Genomic DNA, 21,714 nt, shown 5'->3' with positions numbered 1-21,714 from the left:
TACCTCATAACAGATGAGAGCTCCTAGTTTCAAAATAAATGACTTAAAGCTGTGTTGTTTATTTACTCTCAGCAAGGGTTTGTTGAAAAATACATCATGTACGGGGAAAATTAATTGGTTATTGACAGTTGAAAACAGTACAATTCAAAAACGCTGTGTTTAAAGTTTGTATTCATTCCTTTAAAGACTGGTTTATTTGAACATTAATTTAAATGGGATTCTTTTTGTCATTTCCTTTTCTTTGCAGATATTTGCCTGAAGGAAGTGACTTCAATTGCAGACAGCTTGTACAATATTCAGCTCCTGATAGATTTCTCAAATCATTACCTGAACAGAAGTTTCTATCTTACTCTTGAAGATATGCTATATGGCCCTACAGTGCTGAAGGTAAGGTCTAGTTGAGAATCCCTATTTAATAAGGCATTCCTTAAAGAGTCATTGTACATCTGGAGATGAAGGGTGTAAGTTCATGACTCAGTGAGGGAAGTTGTTTCTCCTCGTAACCATCTCAAATAGGTAAACACATAAAATGCTGGAGGAACTCAGCAGGCCAGGCAGCATCTTTGGAAAAGAGTACAGTTGATATTTTGGGCCAAGACCCTTCATCGGGTCTTGATGAAGGGTCTCAGCCCGAAACGTTGACTGTTCACTCTTTTCCGTAGACAATGCCTGGCCTGCTGAGTTCCTCCAGCACTTTGTGCGTGTTGCTTAGCTTTCCAGCATCTGCAGATTTTCTCTTGTTTGTTAAATGTGTAAATCCTTATTTTAAAATTGTAGCCTCTAGTTCTATATTATTCTTTACACTCATCAGTAAGATTAACATCCATTTTTTTTATATTCCAAAATTCGGTACAGTTGTAGCAAAACCACCGTAGTTTATACCAGAAGTCCAACATTTCATTGGCCACTTCCATTACGAGCTGCACCTCTCCAGTAATTTTGCTTCTCATTCAGGAATACCCAATCCTGTCTTTACAATTGTATTCTTAAGTTTCTCTCCCTTTAAATAACAATCTAGCTTTCTATTTTTTCTGCCAAAGAAAATGTTTTCACTTTTTCCCCAAACTATATTCCAATATGAAAAGCAAATAGCTGGCATAACATGGGCATCATCTGTGGAGGCAAAGGAATAGTTAACATTTAGTTCAAAGCCCTGCATCAGTGCAGAGTGAGTTTTATTTGCCATTATTAGGCAGTGTGTAAATGAAATTTCCAGGTTCTTTTTCACATGGTCATGAACCATTTGTTACAAAGAGAAATGAGTGCAGGCACCCCCCCCCCCCACCCCACTGTTGGCATCCATTTGAATTACTGAAATCAACCCTTACAGAATTCACAACTCAATATCTAAAAATATGAGAAATGGATTGAATTTCATACTTGGAATTTATATTGAGGGAACAACTAAATAAATGCATCAAAAAACTGCTAATTGAAAATAAAAATTCTTATTTTGAAAACGTAAACACGAGGAATTCTGCAAATGCTGGAAGTTCAAGCAAAACACATCAAAGTTGCTGGTGAACACAGCAGGTCAGGCAGCATCTCTAGGAAGAAGTACAGTCAACGTTTCGGGCCGAGACCCTTTGTTGCTGTTCCTTCAGTTAGTCCTGATGAAGGGTCTCGGCCCGAAATGTCGACTGTACCTCTTACTAGAGATGCTGCCTGACCTGCTGCGTTCACCAGCAACTTTGATGTGTGTTGCTTTATTATTTTGACACAGCTTCATTTTATGGAAAATTCCAATATGCCCTTTCCTGGTAATAGAATTCCCCTCCACTACATTAATGTGGTGGTGGCGGGGCGGGGGGATGGGGGAAGGTCGGGGTCACCTATAGCTTACAGATCATTTCTAGCCTTTTTGATGAATGGAATATAATTGATGAAACATTGATGGTTGGGGTCCAAGACATAATTATGTAAAATCTTTGGGTTGAGTTGATTGCCCTCTGAGAACCACAACCTTTGTGGTGGTTTTGTCTATAACTGCTGGAGATTTTACCCTGCCATCTTTAATGGGAGGTCTGGATATTGTGTCCTGCAGAGGCTGCTAATCAGACGTACTGAATGTCATGTAGCTTCCTGCGTTACAGCTGCCTTAGATGAGGAGTCAGGTGTGAGCTGTTTAAATCAGCTTATCTTATGCTTGGTCAAGTTCTTTTCATCTGTATTATAATAAACAGATGTGTGCTTAACATGAGTTTTTTCTTTATAGCCTAATGTTATGGTGTTCATTGCTGAGTTGTTCTGGTGGTTCGAAGTTGTGAAACCTGACTTTGTACAGCCAAGGGAAGTTCAAGAAATCAAAGATGGTATGTTGTTTTGAATGAATCTAAATTATCAATGTGATGTGACTGTTCGTCTTAACATTTTCTAGAGTTGCTTGATAATTTGACCATCAAAATTTGGGGCCAAGCCACAATTTTCTTGCAACTGTTTGTTCTGGATAAAAATGTTTAAAAGATATTACCTCTTGAAAGTCTAAACACACTACATAATATCAGTACCTCTCCATGATAATTACACTTTAATTACAAAGGAAAACATTCTCAACTAAGTAATATGTAATATCTACTTTCTTTTAGCTAAAACCCTCTTACAACAAAAGAACTTGCGTCCACCTCTTCCAATTTCCAATGCAACAAAAAGGAGCTTTATGGTCAGCCCAGCAAATGGTGATGTGACAGCAACTCCACCACAGAGTAGCCAAGATATTGGAACCAGGTATTGCCTGCATCCTGAAGAGTTTGTGTAAGTTTGTCTCTGTCCTCTATCTTGGCATGTCCTGAAGCAGCTTGTTTTCCAACACGGGTACAGTGTTAACTAAAAGCATATGAGTGATGGCTGCTTCTGTTAAATTTAATGGTGTGTTTGTATTTAAAGTTTTATTATATATTGTATTGGAAGTAAAATTTTGTAATACTAATCAAGTGTATGGAAAAGTTAAGCATCTAAATTATCTCATCAAATCAGGCTTTTTGTATCTTTTATCAAATAAAGCTAAGGATGTTTTTCATTTCCCTTTACATGCAGCAAAGGAAGCCCTGCCTTCAGTCCATCCCACCCACTATTGCCTTTAAGACAGAGGCAACACAAGTCTTCTTTGCCTTATGAAGATAGTCAAGGTAAGACTGTTGCAGTGCATTCAAACTGGAAAATGTCCTAGTGAATATTTAGAAGAATTTTAGAAATGCAAGAGATTGGGTATGATAGTGGTGTAGCAATGATAAGAAATCATTAATAATGCAATGGGAGCATCTTGGTGACCTAGTGGATTATTTAATGTGGTATCAGCTTGTTAATCATGTAGTTGTTTTAAATAGTTGCTTCAAATAGTTACTTTAAATCCCAACTGATTATTGCTTAACTGCCCTTCCTTTTATATTGCTCTTTGGAGCTGAAAAACAAACAAAAAAAATCTAATGACGTTATAAAACAACTTTGTGATATAATGAGTTGTCAGCTACTTTGATCATTTCTTAGTTATTGGTTATTTATATTGCTAGAATAGCGATATTTCTTTATAAGGTGAAATTCTATATCCCTGAGAACAGTAGAAACTGAACCATTAAATGTGTTGAAAGCTGAGATGGGTTGTTGGGGCTATAGGTGATTAAGGATTGTGAGCAATGACAGGAACGAGGAATTGTGGTCCAGGTTAGATTAGCTAAAAGATGTATTTAAAAAAAAGTACTCCCAGCACACAAGTTATTAATTTCCTCTCCTAAAATTATTTTAAAGAACATAGTAAAACATGATCAAATGTAAAATTAACTAATTTTTAGATTTAATTTAACCAGTTATAATTTGACATTTTATATAGAATTTGATTTAGATATCCAGATTGTCAAATGATTGTGTTTGGTTTTATTTTCAATTTTACTTTTCATTCGTTTTTACCCAGTGTTCTTGTCGATTTTTGCCAGGTATGCTCTAGAATGACCAGTCATCCTCCAATACATTGTGCAGGTGGCAATTAATTAAGCATGAACCTTGAATAAACTATTCAAATATGAGCATCAACCCACGTGGTCCTCTTGAGTATCTTGACACTGGGAAATATCATCCCTCACCAAGAATCTTGAAACCTATGAGGCCTTTTCTGCTTTCATCTAGACTGAGATGTGAGCAGAGTTGGGGTCAAGTCTGCCAGCTCCATGACTTGTATGCCAACCTGCTCCTGAATAAAGCTTTTTTTTAAATTGTCCTGAATATAGGTATGAGATCATAAACAAACACCAAATAGTGACACTAAATCTTTGTGGAGCTGTTAAAATTATCTATAATGAAAATAACTAATCCTGTTTATACTGTTTGCCAAGTTTAAATCATATTAACATCATTGCCTTTGTCATTGCAAATTATAATGTTGTGACATCAGACTCTGATATGAGACCATAAGACTATAAAGAATAGGAACAGAATATGGCTCTTTAGCCCATCGAGTCTGCGCTGTCTTTCCATCATGGCTGATTAATTATCCCTCTAAACCCCATTCTCCTGCTGCTTCCTGTAACCTTTGATAGATTCTTAATTAGCCGTGGCATCAAACTCCGCTTTAAATATACTCAAATATACTCAGTTCTAAATAGATCCACTTTATTCTGAGGCTGTGGCCTCTGGTCTTAAATTCACCTGTTAAAGGAAACATTCACTCTATCTAGGCCTTTCAATATTTGATAGGTTTCAAGGAGATTCCCCCTCATTTTTATAAACTCCAGTGAATATAGGCCCAGAGTCATCAAACACTCCTCATATGTTAAACCTTTCATTCCTGGAATAATTCTTGTGAACCTTCTCTGAACCATCTCCAATCTTTCTTGGAAAAGGGGTCAAAAGTGTGGTCTGCCCAATGCCTATATAAAGCCTCAGCAATACATCCTTGCTCTTATATTTTAGTTCTGTCAAAATGAATGCTAACATTGCATTTGTCTTCCTTATCACTGACTCAACCTGCAAGTTGACCTTTAGGGAAGCCTGCACAAGGACTCCCAGAGTCCCTTTGCAACACCGTTTTAAACTTTCTCCCCATTTAGAAAATAGTCTATCAAAGTGCATGACCATGCACCTTCCTACATTATATTCCATCTGCCGCTTCTTTGCCCATTCTCCCAATCCGTCCAAGTCCGCTGCAGACTTCCTGCTTCCTCAACACTACCTGCCCCTCCACCTATCTTTGTATTGTTTGCAAGCTTGGCCACAAAGACATCATTTCCATGATCCAAATCATTGATATATCATCTGAATATTGATATAAGACTTACTGTACATTCCTAAACCAAAAGCCGCAGATGAATCAGGTGGTACGTCATCTGCTGAAGGCTTGGTCTGTGGCATTCAAGTCTGGTGATCCAGGTCTGTACCAGAAAACCAGGTATGATTTGTGGAGGGCTATTTCAAGGGCGAAGAGACAATTTTGAATGAGATTGGAGGTGACATCGGATGTATGACAATTCTGGCTGGGTTTGCAAGACATTAATTCCTACAAAGTGAAACCCATTATCATGAATGGCAGTGATGCTTCACTACCAGATGAACTCAACACCTTCTATGCCAGCTTTGAAAGGGAGAATACAACTAAAACTGTGAAGATTCCTGCTGTACCTGATGACCCTGTGATGTCTGTCTCAGAGGCCGATGTTAGGCTATCTTTAAAGAGGGTGAACCCTCACAAGGCGGAAGGTCCCAATGGAGTACCTGGTAAGGCTCTAAAAACTTCTGCCAACCAACTGGCAGGAGTATTGAGCCTCTCACTGCTATGGGTGGAAGTTCCACTTGCTTCAAAAAGGCAACAATTATACCAGTACCCAAGAAGAATAATATGTGCTGCCTTAATGACTATCACCCGGTAGCATTCACATCCACAGTGATGAAACGCTTTGAGAGGTTGGTCACTGCTTAGCCCACTGCTCTACTCTCTCTATACCCACGACTGTGTGGCTAGTCATAGCTCAAATGCCATCAATAAATTTGCTTATGATACAACCATTATTGGTAGAATCTTGGAGATGAGAGGACATACAGGAGTGAGCCAACCAGTGGAATGGTGCTGCAGCAACAACCTTGCACTCAACGTCAGTAAGATGAAAGAACTGATTGTGGACTTCAGGAAGGGTAAGCCGAAGGAACACATACCAATCCTCAGAGGGATCAGAAGTGGAGAGAGTGAGTAGTTTCAAGTTCCTGGGTGTCAAGATCTCTGAGGATCTAACCTGGACCCAACATATCGATGCAGTTGTAAAGAAAGCGAGACAGCTGCTATACTTCATTAGGAGTTTGAAGAGATTTGGCATGTCAACAAATACACTTAAAAACTTCTATAGTTGTACCGTGGAGAGCATTCTTGCAGGCTGCATCACTGTCTGGTATGGAGGGGCTACTGCACAGGACCAAAAGAAGCTGCAGAGAGTTGTAAATTTAGTCAGCTTCATTTTTGGGTACTAGCCTACAAAGTACCCAGGACATTTCAAGGAGCGGTGTCTCAGAAAGGCAGTGGCCATTATTAAGGACCTCCAGCACCCAGAGCATGCCCTTTTCTCACTTTTTTTTTCTTTTTTTTAAAAATTTTATTTTTATTTGGATAAGGAATTCACAAGTATCATGTACTTTTTTCTCACGTATAACCTTTTCCATTTTTTTATATGTATAAAACTATAATTATGTATACATTCTTAAGTACCCATTGAGATGATATAAAAGGAAATTAGACACTTAAATAATTATGTACAGTGGTAATTCTAATCTATTAGGCTAAGTAATGGTATTAGTTGTTAAGAAAAATAGTAATAATAGTTTCCATATATCTCTTCTGGATCATTTCTACTGGTCCAAAATGTTGTATGTAAGCCTATGTAACAACCATTGTAGGTGTTTATATCCTAACTTGTTCATGCTTACTCCTGCCCCCAGACATAATTATCCAATCCCTATGTACTTATTTACTTAATTTTATCATTTTTTATCCCGTTCCCAAATCTTTTCCTTTACTTGTATTAATTCTCTGTTTTCCAAAAGAAAACAAAAAACAGTAAACATTTAGACTAGGGGTGCTTACGTTAGCAATATTACTGTGTTGATGAGAAGAGCAGTATAGATCATTAGGAGAGTCATCTAAAGTCTGCTCGCATTGGGGTTATTTATTCCAGATTTGATAAAATTTTTCTTTTTGAATTCTCAGAGAGTAAGTCAACTTTTCCATTTTAAATATTTCCAAGATAATTTCGTGCCAATCTTCTAATGTAGGTGGTATTGGATTTAGCCACTTTCTAGTGATTGATTTCTTACTTGCCGCTAAGAGGGCCTGCAGCAACTTTATATCTTCCTTCTGTTCAAGAAACAATACATGCCCCAAATAGAGTGTCTCAAAGTTCAGAGGTATCTGGGACCTAAGTACCTTAACTAATGTTCTATGAATACCTTCCCAAAATAGACTTAATTTAGGGCAATCCCAGAAAATATGAAAATGATTTGCCTCCTTGGAGCCACGCCTTCTCCAACACGTCACATTTGTATCTTTATATTTTTCCTGATATGGGGTCTTGAAGTATCTTATAATATTTTTCCAACAATGTTCTCTCCAAGTCAAAGGATTAGTCGAGGACCACTGAAAGCTGCATATCTTCCCCCAAGCCTCCTCTGAAAGTACCAACCCCGCTTCTTTCTCCCACTTCTGTTTAATATACAATATCTTTACATTTTTAGCATGGGAGAGTGCATTATATAATCGAGAAACTGATTTACTATGTATTGAACTGCAAGCCGAATTCAGAATCTTGAAAAATTCTAATTCTACTGTTGATAGTTCTGTATATCTACAACTCTGGTTAACATAGTTTCGTACTTGAAGGTACCTAAAAAAAAGTCATTGTGTTCTAGGCCATGTTTGTCCTGCAGGATTTGGAAACTTTGTAATACTCTTTAATCTATAAATGAGAGGTAGGTTGTAAGACCTTTCTTTATCCATAGTTCAAATCTTTTATCTCCTCTGTTGGGAAGGAATTCGGTATCATATGCACACCATCTGAAGAGTTTTAACATGTTATTAATTCCACATGAATTAACCACCTTCTGCCATACTTTTAATGTAAGATTTATCCAACTGTTTTTAAATTTTTCCAATTGGGCCATCAATCCTTTGTCAGCTATTGAGGCCTGTAGAGGAAAACTGTCAACTAATCCAAATTCTATTTCCTTCCATCTAGCCTTATATTCCCTATTACACCAATATAACAGAGGGGTTATCTGTGAGGCATAAAAATAATTTCTCAGGCAAGGAAGAACCATACCCCCTCCTTCCTTCCCTAACTGTAAGGTGTTACATCGAATTCTAGGTTTCTTTCCTTGCCAAATGAAGCGGGAAATCCATTTGTCCCATTCCTTGAATTGATTATCATCCACCTCCACAGGTAAAGTACGGAAAAGATACAGTAACTGAGGAAGAATATTCATTTTTATAGTATTTATCCTTGAATTTTAACTTAAAAAGGGGATAAGATTCCATCTATGCATATCTGCTTTTATCTCTGAGTGACAGCATTGAAAGATCCTTCGGCAGGGTTATTTCTAAATATTTTAATGATTTAGCTTCCCACTTAAGATCGTATGTATTCTGCAATTTTTTGGATGGTGTATAATTTAGGGACATAACCTGTGTTTTCTTTACATTTATTTTATAACCTGATATTTTCCCAAAGTCATCCAACAGTGTAAACAATCCTATAAATGATTTTTCTGGTTCACTCAGATAGACCAAAACATCATCTGCGAATAACGCCACTTTCTGTTCAATCCCTGCCACCTTGATACCTTTTACGATTTCACTCTGTCTTATTAGTTGGGCAAGCGGTTCAATATATAGTGCAAAAAGGAGAGGAGAAATTGGGCATCCCTGTCTAGTGCCTCTCTCTAAGATGAAGGAGTCAGAGAGGTCCCCATTTATCTTAATTCGGGCTGTAGGGCTGTCATATGGAGTCTGAATTACTTTAATAAACTTTTCTTGAAAGTCGAATCTTCCTAACACTCTGTATAGGAATGCCCAACTAACCGAATCAAAAGCTTTCTCAGCGTCCAATCCTACTACCATTGTCTCTTTCTCGTTCTTATTAACCTGTTCTAATATGTGTAGAGTTTGCCCTTTTCTCACTGTTACCTTCAGGTACGAGGTATAGAAGCCTGAAGCACACACACAGCTATTCAGGAATAGCTTCTTCCCCTCTGCCATCCGATTCCTAAATGGACATTGAACACTACCTCACTTTTTAAATACATATTATTTGTTTTTGCATGATTTTTAATCTAGTCAATATACATATACTGTAACTGATTTTATTATAATTTTTTTCCTATATTATGTATTGCATTGAACTGCTGCTGCTAAGTTAGCAAATATGATGTCTCATGCCGGTGATAATAAACCTGATTCTGAAAAGAAGCAGTCCCAATAACTAACCTCTGCAGAACACCACTTGTCACCGGCAGCTAAGCAGAATAGGCCACTTTTATTCCAACCCTTTGCCTCCTGCCTTTCTTCTATCCGTGCTAGTATCTTTTGTGTCATACTATTGGATTTGTTAAACAACCCCATGTGTAGCACTTTGTTAAAGACCTTCTGAAAATCCAAGTAAACAAATCCACTAACTCTCCTTTGTCTTTCCTGTCTATTGTTTCCTTAAAGAATTCTAGCAGATTTGTCAGGTTCAACCATGCTGACGTTGGCCTCCTTTATCATGGGCCTCCATCATGTAACTTCATCCTTAATAATGGACTCCAACATCTTCCCAATCACTGATTAACTGGCGTATAATTTCCTTTCTTCTGCTTCCCTCTCTTCTTAGAGTGAAGTGACATTTGCAATTTTCCAATCCTCCGGAACCATCTGAGGATCTAGTGATTCTTGTTACTAATGCCTCCACAGTCTGACTTATTTTCTCCCTCTCAAACTGCAAGGTGAACTCTATCATATTATGATCACTGTCTCCTAAGGTTCCCTTAGCTTAAGCTCCCAAATCAAATCTGGTTCATTACACAACACCCAGTCCAGAATTGCCTTTCCTCTATTGGGCTCAACCACAAGCTGCTCTTAAAAAGGTACCTCATAGGCATTCTACAAATTCCCTTGGTTGGGATCCAGCACCAACCTGATTTTACCAATCTACCTGCATGACTATTGTAACATAACCCTTATTACATGCCTTTTCTAGCTCCCATTGTAATTTAAATCCTATATCCTAGCTACTGTTCGAAGACCTGTATATAACTCGTTTCAGGGTCTTTTTACCCTATTATGTACCCCGTAACTGGGTTGCCAAACCAGCAGAAATGGACCACATGTTGGAGTCTGGTTTAACAGAAACTAATAAAGTTTTATTAAAGAAATAAGTAACACAGTACTCTAATCGTAAGGATAGAAATGCAACAGGTTAGCAATGATGAAACACACATGTACACAGAACTAGGGTAATAGGAATCAACCAAGCTCTATCGCAGTCTAGGGGTAAAATGATCAGTCTCAAGTGACGCAGAGTTCAGTTCAGCTTAGTACAGTTCGCAGTAATCGCTGTTGTGCTGTTGGAGAGAGAGAGAGAGAATGCAAATTTTGATTCAGACAGACCTTTGATGTTCTTCGCAGTTGGCTTTTGGGTGGACCCTTTTTTATGTCTTCTGTGGTTACCGACTGTGACCCCTCCGTTCCGGATACGACCGTTCTTCTGCGGTGAACCCGGCACCCAGGCAAGGGCAAATACACACATCGGGTTCCCACCGATCGTACCCTTTCACCCTGTGCGTCAATGGTCGGTTCCCGCGACCAGACCTCCAAACTCCCACCAACTTGTGGGGGCACACCGCTCTTCCAGGGTCTCGTGATCTCGTGGTGTGTGTCATGCCTTAGCCAACCTGTTCTTTTTATCCCCCTGCTGGGGTATCGCCTGTCCATCAAACTTCAAACAGTTCAGGTTCAAAGCAACCAGTCTGTCAATACTTGGAACTGTGTCCCTCTTTGTTATGTCTCTTCTCTCTCATCAGCATCAATCTTCTGATAACTTGGTTTTTCATCACAACCCTTCCAATTTCTTAACTCTAACCACAGGTTTTCTACACCTCCTGATCATATGTCACCCTTTCTTAGGAATTAATTTTACTCCCTGTCGGTCTGCTAGTCCTTTTCATGCAATGTGTAGTCTTAAATATTAAGCTCCCAGCTATGATCTTCTTTCAGTCACAACTCAGTGATGCCCTCAACACAAATTGATCTTGTGAATTGATTTTGCAGCTGCTGTTTTAAATTGTTCTGACCCTTTTAAAATCAGCACTATTACTGTTTGTGTCATGAGGTAGTGGCTGGGAACGGACCCAAGTGCAAGACACAGACACTGAAGTACTAGGGACAGGACTAGGTTACAGGGTGAGGGCTAGGACATGGACACGGAAACTGGGAACCCAGAACAGGACTGGACCAGAGAGCTGGGAGTCCGGGCTTGGACTCCGAGTCAGAGACTGGACAAGGATCCAGTACCTGGGTCTTGCCTCTGGCTCGGACCCCAGAACTAGGCAAGGATGAGACTTGGCTGGCAGGCAGGACAAGGCTGGAGTCTTCAGGCTTGAGACTAGAGACCTGGGGCGAGGCTTGAGGCTTAGGGACTTGAGGCGAGGCTTGAGGCTTAGGGACCTGAGGTGAGGCTTGAGGCTTCGGGACCTGAGGCGAGGCTTGAGGCTTAGGGACTTGAGGCGAGGCTTGAGGCTTAGGGACCTGAGGCGAGGCTTGAGGCTGAGGGACTTGAGGCGAGGCTTGAGGCTTAGGGACTTGAGGCGAGGCTTGAGGCTTAGGGTCTTGAGGCGAGGCTGGAGACCAGAGACTTGAGGCTTGGGGTCTTGAAGCTTGGCTTGGGGTGAGACTTGGCTAGAGGCTTGGGGCCTTGAAGCTCCTCCTGGGCAGGGTGCGGATCTCCACCCGATGGAGGCAAGGGACAGGAAGGGACAGAACCAACCACAGGGTAACGGCAATACGGCCTGGCTTACCCGACAGAGGCAAGGGACAGGAAGGGACAGAACCAACCGCAGGGTAACGGCAATACAGCCTGGCTTACCTGACGGAGGCAAGGGACAGGAAGGGACAGAACCAACTGCAAGGTAATAGCAAGGGACAGGAAGGGAGCTAGGTACAGGGTGGCTCCAAGACAAGACTTCAGGCAAGACGAGGCGAGGCTTCAGGCAATGCAAGGTGAGACAAGAACTTCAGGTGAGGCGAGAGTTACCGGCAAGACAAGGCGAGGAAACAGAAAGCAGGGGTAGGGATACAAGGAGTAAGGACAAGAACAATCCAGCAGCCACGCCCTGGTCTCTGGAGGTATTTATGCAGCCAGTCCCAATGAGAATCAGCTGCCTCAATTAGTGCTCAACAGGAACAGAAACAGGGTAGACTGGAAAACCTGGAGCAAGGGTCGATGGACCAGACCATGAACCGGAATGCAGACTTCACGGACCGGACCATGACAGTTTGTTTGAAATGCAAATTAATCAATGCTTAACAACTATCACAAAATGTGCTTTTATGTGTTCTCTGACACATCTTAGCGTTGATAATGCATCCATACTGGGTGTGTGAGATGTGTTTTTTTTTCAAATGTAATGTCTAAGGTACTCCGTTTACAAATTAGCTACAATAAACAACATTTTATCATGTAGACACTCTTGACTGAATATATACAATTAATGTGGGTGCTTTCATCTATTCCAGAGATGGAGTTTTTTTTATGAAAAATTTAATTTGGGTACTTGTTTGAGTTTATAGGAATGAAACATACAGAATTTGGAGAGGATCTGGCAGAATAGATGCTGACATTATGTTTCTTTTCAAAATGACATCTTGAACTGGAGAGTCCCTTGGAATTCTCTGTCCAGTGAGTTGTTGAAGCCAAGTCACTGAATATGTTCAACACTGAGATAGACAAATCTTTGGACTGGTGAGTGAGATGCAGGCATGAAAAAGGAGTTGTGAACGTTAGATGAGCCATGATCATAAAAATTTGAAGAGCAGGGTTACAGTGTTGGATTAACTGCTCCTGCCGATGTTTCTTTGGTCATCATGCATTGTTAACATTAATTTTATTTTTGTTTAGATACTCGGCATCGTTCGAATTCCCTTACTCGAGTTGACGGGCAGCCAAGAGGCTCAGTGTTGGCTTGGCAAGAAAAAAAACCAAGGTAGATAGAGAAATACCTTAAAGTTATTAGTTTACTTTTGCTTGGAAGGGACATTCTACCAAGTGGTACTTTAGTGATATTAAAATATGATTTTAAAGTTATTGCAGAAATGTCAATTATTGGTAATCTAAGCTTTTTTCTGTGAAAGATTCTGCCAGTCCGCAATCTTTGTTCCATTCTGTCTTAACTAAGCCTTATTTGAATTAGCTCATTCATGATCTACAGATATGCTCCTTCACATATAACTAAAGATTTAAGAGAAATTTTTGATTACTCTTAATAGTAAAAATGTAATATTGTAAGTTATTCACTACTGAATACTATAGTTATTTATAGTTTATAATTAATATTAGAAAACTGAAAATGTATAGACTGAAGGGGAGTTGCTTTTTAGAATAATATAAGAAGTCAAACGGGTGGGATGGGGAATTAAAGTGATGGGCAACTGGAAGCACTGTGGCACAGTACTTCATCTTCTTGCTTGTAGCTCTTGAGGCTCAAAATTTAATTATTTTAGATAACTGGCTATTTTGATATAAAGTGAACCACCTGCAAGTTTAACTCCAGTTTTCTCTATCATTAGATGCTACCTAGTTCTGCTGAGTATTCCACACATTCTACTATTATAAGACCATAAGATTAAGGAGCAGAAGTAGGCCATTTGGCCCATTGAATCTGCTCCGCCATTCAATCATGGGCTGATCTGCTTCATCCAGTCATCCCCACTCCCCTGCTTTGATTCCCTGGCTAACCAAGAGCCTATCTCTTTCTTAAATACATCCAATGACTCGGCCTTCACAGCTGCTCATGGCAACAAATTCCACAGATTTACCACCCTCTGACTAAAGTAATTTATTGGCATCTCAGTTCTAAAAGGATGTCCTTCAGTCCTGAAGTCGTGCCCTCTTGTCCTAGAATCCCCTACCATGGGAAATAACTTTGCCATATCTAATCTGTTCAGGCCTTTTAACATTTGGAATGTTTCTATGAGATCCCCCCCTCATTCTCCTGAACTCCAGGGAATACAACCCCAGAGCTGCCAGATGTTCCTCAAACGGTAACCCTCTCATTCCTGGAATCATTCTCGTGAATCTTCTTTGAACCCTCTCCAATGTCAGTATATCCTTTCTAAAATAAGGAACCCAAAACTGCACACAGTACTCTCAGTGTGGTCTCATGAGTGCCTTATAGAGCCTCAACATCACATCCCTGCTCTTATATTCTATTCCTCTAGAAATGAATGCCAACTCTGTATTCGCCTTCTTCACAACCGACTTAACCTGCAGGTTAACCTTTAGGATATCTTGCACAAGGACTCCCAAGTCCCTTTGCATCCCTGCATTTTGAATTCTCTCCCCATCTAAATAATAGTCTGCCTGATTATTTCTTCTACCAAAGTGCATGACCACACACTTTTCATCATTGTATTTCATTTGCCACTTCTTTGCCCACTCCCCTAAACTATCTAAGTCTCTCTGCAGACTCTCTGTTTCCTCAACACTACCCGCTCCTCCACCTATCTTTGTATCATTGGCAAATTTAGCCACAAATCCCTTAATATTGTAGTCCAAATCATTGACATACAGCATACAAAGTAACGGTCCCAACACAGATCCCCTGTGGAACTCCACTGGTAACTGACAGCCAGCCAGAATAGGATCCCTTTATTCCCACTCTCTGTTTTCTGCCGACCAGCCAATGCTCCACCCACGCTAGTAACTTTCCCTGTAATTCCATGGGCTCTTACCTTGCTTAGCAGCCTCATGTGCGGCACCTTGTCAAAGGCCTTCTGAAAATCCAAGTACTCCACATCTACTGCATCTCCTTTGTCTACCCTGCTTGTAATTTCCTCAAAGAATTGCAGTAGGTTTGTCAGGCAGGATCTTCCTTTCAGGAAACCATGCTGGCTTTGGCCTATCTTGTCATGTGCCTCTACGTATGCTGTAATCTCATCCCTAACAATCTATTCCAACAACTTTCCAACCACTGATGTCAGGCTAACAGCTCTACAGTTTCCTTTCTGCTGTCTCCCACCCTTCTTAGATAGCGGAGTAACATTTGCAATTTTCCAGTCGTCTGGTACAATGCCAGAATCTATCGATTCTTGAAAGATCATCGTTAATGCCTCTGCAGTCTCTCCAGCTACTTCCTTCAGAACCTGAGGATGCATTCCATCAGGTCCGGGAGATTTATCCACCCTCAGACCATTAAGCTTCCTGAGCACCTTCTGAGTCGTAATTTTCACTGCATAAGCCTTACTCCCCTGACACTCTTGAATGTCCGGTATACTGTAGACATCTTCAGCTGTGAAGACTGATGCAAAGTAAGCATTCAGTTCCTCTGCAATCTCTGCGTCTCTCATTACAATGTCTCCAGCGTCGTTTTGTATTGGTCCTATATCTACCCTCGACTCTCTTTTACCCTTTATATACTTAAAAAAAAGCTTTTAGTATCTTCTTTGATTTTAGTCGCCAGCTTCCTCTCATGATTCATCTTTTCCTTCTGAATGACCTTAGTTTCCTTCTGCAAGTTTTTAAAAGCTCCCCAATCTATCTTCCCACTGCCTCTGTCTTCCTTGTATGCCCTCTCTTTTGCTTTTACTTTGGCTCTGACTTCAGTTGTCAGCCACGGTAGTGTCCTTCTTCCCTTTGAAAATTTCTTCTTATTTGGAATATATCTGTCTTGCATTTCCCTCATTTTTCGCACAAACTCCAACCATTGCTGCTCTGCTGTCCTTCCTGCAAATGTCCCTTTCCAGTCAATTTTGGCCACTTTCCCTCTCATGCCATTGTAATTTCCTTTATTCCACTGAAATACGGATACATTAGATTTTATTTTTTCCCTCTCAAATTTCAAAGTGAACTCAATTATGTTGTGATCACTGTTCCCTAAGGGTTCCTTAACCTTAAGCACTCTTATCACCTCCGGATTATTGCACTGCACCCAATCCAGCACAGACAATCCCCTCGTGGGTTCAACAACAAGCTGTTCTAAACAGCCAACCCTTAAGACATTCTACGAGTTCTCTCTCTTGTGGTCTAGTACTAGCCTGGTTTTCCCAATCCACTTTCATGTTAAAATCCCCAACGATTATCATGACATTGCCTTTCTGATATGCCTTTTCTATCTCCTACTGTAATTTTTAATCCACGTCCCGGCTACTGTTTGGAGTCCTATGTACAACTGCCATTAGGGTCGGGTCCTTTTACCCTTGCCATTTCTTAACTCAACCCATAGAGACTCCACACCTTCTAATCCTATGTCATCTCTTTCCAATGATTTAATATTATTTCTTATACACAGAACCACACCACCCCCTCTGCCAACTAACCTATCTTCCCAATACACCGTATATCCTTGGACGTTCAACTCCCAATGGCAGCCATCCTTTGGCCAAGTTTCAGAGATGGCCACAACGCCATACTTGCCAATCTGTAGCTGAATTTCAAGATCGTCCATTTTATTTCTTATGCTATGTGCATTTAAATAAGACTCTCTCAGTCCAGTATTTGTTGCTTTCTGTTTTAACTGCACCATGTCTGTATTGCCCTGTAACTCATGCCACTGGCTTTGATTAAGCCTCATCTCCTGTCTGTTGCACGCTATCTTTGATTTATTTCTGTTTTCTCCTTCCCCAGCCCTACCTCTCCGGTTCCCACCCCCACCCCCCTGCCAAATTAGTTTAAACCCTCCCTAACAGCTCTATTAAATGTGCCCACTTGGATATTGAACCCCTTTGGGTTCAGGTGTGACCTGTCCATTTTGTACAGGTCGTACCTCCCCCAGAAGAAGCCCCAGTGATCTCATGGTTTCTTTCTGCTATCCTCATGTATTTTCCTTCATTGACATTTTTGCAGTTAAATCAACTGTAATTAGCAGCACTGCTTTCTTAAAAGGGACCAAATCAACCGTGTCACTTCAAACACAATGTTCCCTCAATTTTTGGATTCTGAATTTTTTTTGAAAGGTCATTGTGCTGAAACATTAACTTCCAAAGTTCAAAGTAAAATTTGTTATTAGAGTGCATGTATGTCACCACATACAACCTTGAGATTCTTTTCCCTGAGGTAATACTTAGCAGATTTATAGAACAGTAACTGTAAATACTGTGCAAATACTGAACAACATACTGTGCAAATGCACATATACTTAAATAGCAATAAATATTGAAAGCATGGAATAACAAGATGGAGTCCTTAAAGTGAGGCCATCGGTTGTGGGAACACTAGAAATAGAATGAGTATACTTATCCCGTTTTGTTCAAGAGCCTGATGGTTGAGGGGTAGTAACCTTTCTTGAACCTGATGGTGTGATCCCTGAGGCTGTTGTACCTTCTAACTGATGGCAGCAATGTTTTCCTCTCCACAGATGCTGTCTGATATCCTAAGTATCTCATGCAGAATATGTGAAGTCTATCAGCAAACGTGTATTATGTACACTCTTTAATCTCCTGTCTGATATTTTGTATTTTTTTCCCCCAGACCTTTGTCTCAGCCAACGCCATTTGCCCTTCACTATGCAACTGACAGTGATATAGATGTTGCTTCTGGTGATAGTATCAGCCTGGCCAGATCTATTAGCAAAGACAGTCTTGCATCCAATATAGTCAATGTAACTCCTAAGCATCAATCTCAGTTGTTTTCTCCAACTGCAGAAAGCAGTGGAAAAAGTTTGCTCAGAAATGTGGACATTGAAGATGAGGATGATGAAGAGCTAATGGCCATAATTAAGTCAAACGAAGGAATGGTTAATAATTGTAATCTTGAGTTACAAAGTGTTTCATCGAAAGCCCCAAATCAGTTTTTGCTCTCAAAATCCCCAAGGAAGCAAAATGACATTGAAGCAGGAGACCAAACTGGCGGCTTTTTCTTAGAACCTTTAATGCCTGCTGTTTTAAAACCAGCCAAGGAAAATCTCTTCATTGTTAATAAACATGAAGAATATGGAGAACGTAAATACAGATCTCCATCAGCAAAGAAAATAACTGATGGACATCTGCCTTCAACGCGCAAAAAAGCAGTGAACGCCAATGGCGAAGCAGATATTAACAGGACTTTCACTCCCATAACCAGCTCTGACTTCATGGTAGTCACTGATCCAATCACTACAGAATCTTTAAGGCACATTGAAGCACCAGGAGTTTCCATGAGTAACTTTAGGCCTTTGGCAAGCAGTAGTGTTGAAGGTTCTATGCAAGAAGAATCTGGAGGTTTCTTTCTTCATACTGGTGATGCTGAAGAAGGATTCAATGACATATCAGTGAATAATACGATTACTATGGACAGTAGTAAACCCCGTGACACAACAACATGGACTGTGAACATCCAGGATTCTGATTCAGAGGTGCTGGATATGGAAGAGGCTGTACAAGATCTAGTTGCTGACGAGGAGGACCAACGTGTAAGAAGCTGTTATAGTGGAGAAGAGGAATCTCGAAAATTACATCATGATATGAAGGTAAAAGAACATGAGGACAAAGATGATGCCAGTGGACGTTCCAGCCCTTGTTTGAGTTCAATCTCTCAGGCTAGCAGTACGTCCATGACCAGTACCAGTATTAGAATGACCAGCTTTGCGGAACGTAAATTACAAAGGCTTAACAGTACTGAGGCAAAATCTAGTGCAAGTAGTTCTCAAAAGACTACACCTGATGGGTCAGAATGTTGCCCTCTACCCATGATGACATGGAGGCAGAAACGAGAACAGAGTCCTGGTAGACAGATCAAAGATAGTGCTCAGATACTGGCCTCTGAACTAGTTCAACTTCACATGCAACTTGAGGAGAAAAGAAGGATAATTGAAGCTCAGAAGAAGAAAATGGAGGCTCTCTCTGCTAGACAGCGTCTAAAGCTTGGCAAAGCTGCTTTTTTGCATATTGTTAAGAAGGGGAAGAATGAAGGGATTCCTCAACCACTCAAGCCTGAACATTTCACAAAAGGAGCAGAATGTCCAAGTCGTGAGGAAACTGTTGCTCATGTAGCTCGACCGCTGAAAGCTGATGAAGATTTTCCAAGCCAAGAAGCCAAAGAAGATTACTTAAAACAAGCAGATGAATTAGGGACAAGAGATTTACAGGAGAAAATAACTGAGGATGATATTCAAGAGAGCATTGCTGCTGTTCGACAACGATGGTTTAGGGAACCCTCACAAGTTGGCCCTGATGTTGATAAGAACAAGATGAATTCTAATGGCGGCTGTGAGGATGTTATGGCAGATCTCGATGTGAATGAGTACAATCGTTCAATTGAAAAACTTAATGAAACTTTGAGCAATCTTCAGTTTGAGATGCATAAGCTTTCACAGCAGCAGGAACTCTTGATGAAGCTTAAGGACCAAGTACCAACAACACCTGTAACAAATACCAGTCGTACCCTGCTGGATCAGAAGAACAAGCAAGCAGTGCAGATTGTGGAACCATTATCACCCACAGGTGGTAGTCCATCACAAGCTATACGCAAGCAGCCACGCAGTATGTCGTTGAAAAGCCCCCGGGCAGGAAGGCCAACAGAGCTGAAAGTCTCTAGGGATACTAAAACGCAAGCATCTTTTCGTATTATTACACCAACACACAGTGTAGAAACTCTGCCCCACTTGCGACCTTCCCCAGGTAGTAAACCACTTAAATCTGACACTGAGGATATTGCTGTTCCTGCCACAGTTACTGCTGGGTCTTTTGATGGCAGGTCTTCTAAAGACTCTGCTGATCCCACTTCTGAAAGGACGAAGGATACTGATGGTGCCAAGCAATGTGAACAAAATAACCAGCGAACATTGATGCTCTCTGGATTTCAGAAAGACAATTATAGTTATTTCAATGATCAAATCAACACTGAGGCAGTAATTAGTACTCCAAACAAGCTTGAACACTCATCACTTAACTCTTCAGATAGTTCAGGGAAGGAGAACATTCCTATTGAGGAACAATCCAAAAACAAAGCCAACCTTATTGAAGTAGATCTCTCTGAACTAAGGGCACCAGCAGAAGGTGAAGAATGTGAAAGCCAAGGCATTTCCACCAGCCAAGTGATTTGTGAATCAGATCAGAAGTCTGGATTGGGCTTTTTTTTCAAGGTTAGTCAAACTTAATCTAGTTTTTAGGAAACTTGATTTTCACATGATGCACATCACTGGGATGATTTTTTTTCTAATAGATTCTCTTTCAAGCCTCCTTGCAGAATGTATGAAGCACAACATAAATATAGTGTATATGTACCTGCATAGTTATGAAAGTGTTGCACCAGCTGCAAGTCTGAGGGTTTTGTTGATGTAGTCCCAAGCAGTATATCAGCTTGTGGTGCATCATATTAGATTTAGATGTGTCTCATATGTCATTGGCTGATTTTTGTGCTAATTCAGTGAGAAATTACATAGTATGGTACAAGAGTGTAAAATTTGAATCGTCCAAAACACCTTGAATAGAGTATTCTAGTGTACTTCAAAGTAAATCAACTGAGGTAGTTTACTTATGCCCCTTTTGCTGTTGTTTGTCCTGAGTTGCTTTTTTTTTTAAAAAAAAAGACATTTACTGGATGATGTATGTTATCACTTGAACAGACAGGGAATTGATGAATTTCATTGTATTCTCTTCTATGTCATTAACCTTTAAATTGCTGTATTCCCACATTAAGACTACAAGGGATGTATGTACTGCTACAGTACTGTGACTTGTTTTCCATGATGCTTGCATTTTTTTTCAGGCAGGTGACAGTAATCTACGTTTTTGCTGCCTAGCCTTGCAGGACTACCTAGCTTGATTCCACTGAATTTGATGTAGCTGACTTGTATTTTTGCTCACTGTTTTTGTCTGGATCCAAATCCCTCTATACACTGCCAATCTAGAGAAAGACATTCAGTTGGCTGCATGGTCAGCTCCTAATTTGACCTCTTCACTTGACAAACTGACTAGAATTTCATTTTCATGTTTTGTTTTCCATCCAATTCACTTCATCATTCACAGTCGTCCATTGCCTCTCTATTGTGCTGCTTGATGAGCCACACTTCTTCCAAGATTGAAGTTTTTGCTGTCAGTTCCTGCCAAAATCTTTGATGCATGAAACTGGCTTTATCTTCTGTGGTGATTTATCAAGCAATTTAAAATTACTAGGACGTGGCATATAAATGGATTTCAAGATAGTTTACTTGAAGAGTGAAACCGCCTCAAAAGGTTGAATATCATTTCCCTCTGAATTTCTTTTAGGGCTGAATCAACATATTCAAACCTCTTTTCCATTTCATCCTGCATAGAGTTTCTGACTTTGCATTGCCCACTCCCAGCTAGGTGCCTGCATAGATTTCTTATCTATGTCTTTATCACACTCTTCAAATGTATACCTGATTATCTTCTAAGTTTCCATCCAATGGTGTAATAAGACATTGAAGAGAGAGAAAGAGAGAAAGGAAAGGAGAGTGTGAAGTATTTGAGGGATCTTAGGGTCTGTGTCGATAAGACACTCAAAGCTGCTGCGCAGGTTGACAGTGTAGTTAAGAAATATAGTGTGCTGGCATTATTCAACC

At 40.2% G+C, this 21,714-nt stretch overlaps 1 protein-coding gene across 2 annotated transcripts in view; it reads left to right on the top strand.

Annotated features, from left to right (window-relative positions):
- The window catches only part of camsap1b (calmodulin regulated spectrin-associated protein 1b), a 103,614-nt gene that overhangs the window by 68,802 nt on the left and 13,098 nt on the right, over positions 1-21,714 (top strand). The window contains exons 6-11 of one of the 2 annotated variants that reach the window (XM_072240271.1): positions 248-387; positions 2,216-2,312; positions 2,586-2,724; positions 3,034-3,125; positions 13,116-13,200; positions 17,682-20,271. In XM_072240271.1, the coding sequence (XP_072096372.1) occupies positions 248-387; positions 2,216-2,312; positions 2,586-2,724; positions 3,034-3,125; positions 13,116-13,200; positions 17,682-20,271 (3,143 nt within the window). Of the gene's footprint in view, positions 1-247; positions 388-2,215; positions 2,313-2,585; positions 2,752-3,033; positions 3,126-13,115; positions 13,201-17,681; positions 20,272-21,714 lie in introns of both variants that reach the window. The other variant, XM_072240270.1, reaches the window with a different exon arrangement.

The sequence above is a fragment of the Mobula birostris genome, chromosome 22 (genome assembly GCF_030028105.1).
Source record: "Mobula birostris isolate sMobBir1 chromosome 22, sMobBir1.hap1, whole genome shotgun sequence".
NCBI classification, from domain to species: Eukaryota; Metazoa; Chordata; class Chondrichthyes; order Myliobatiformes; family Myliobatidae; genus Mobula; species Mobula birostris.
The sequence above is the reverse complement of the archived record's forward strand: the minus strand, read 5'-3'. Positions and strand labels throughout refer to the sequence as shown.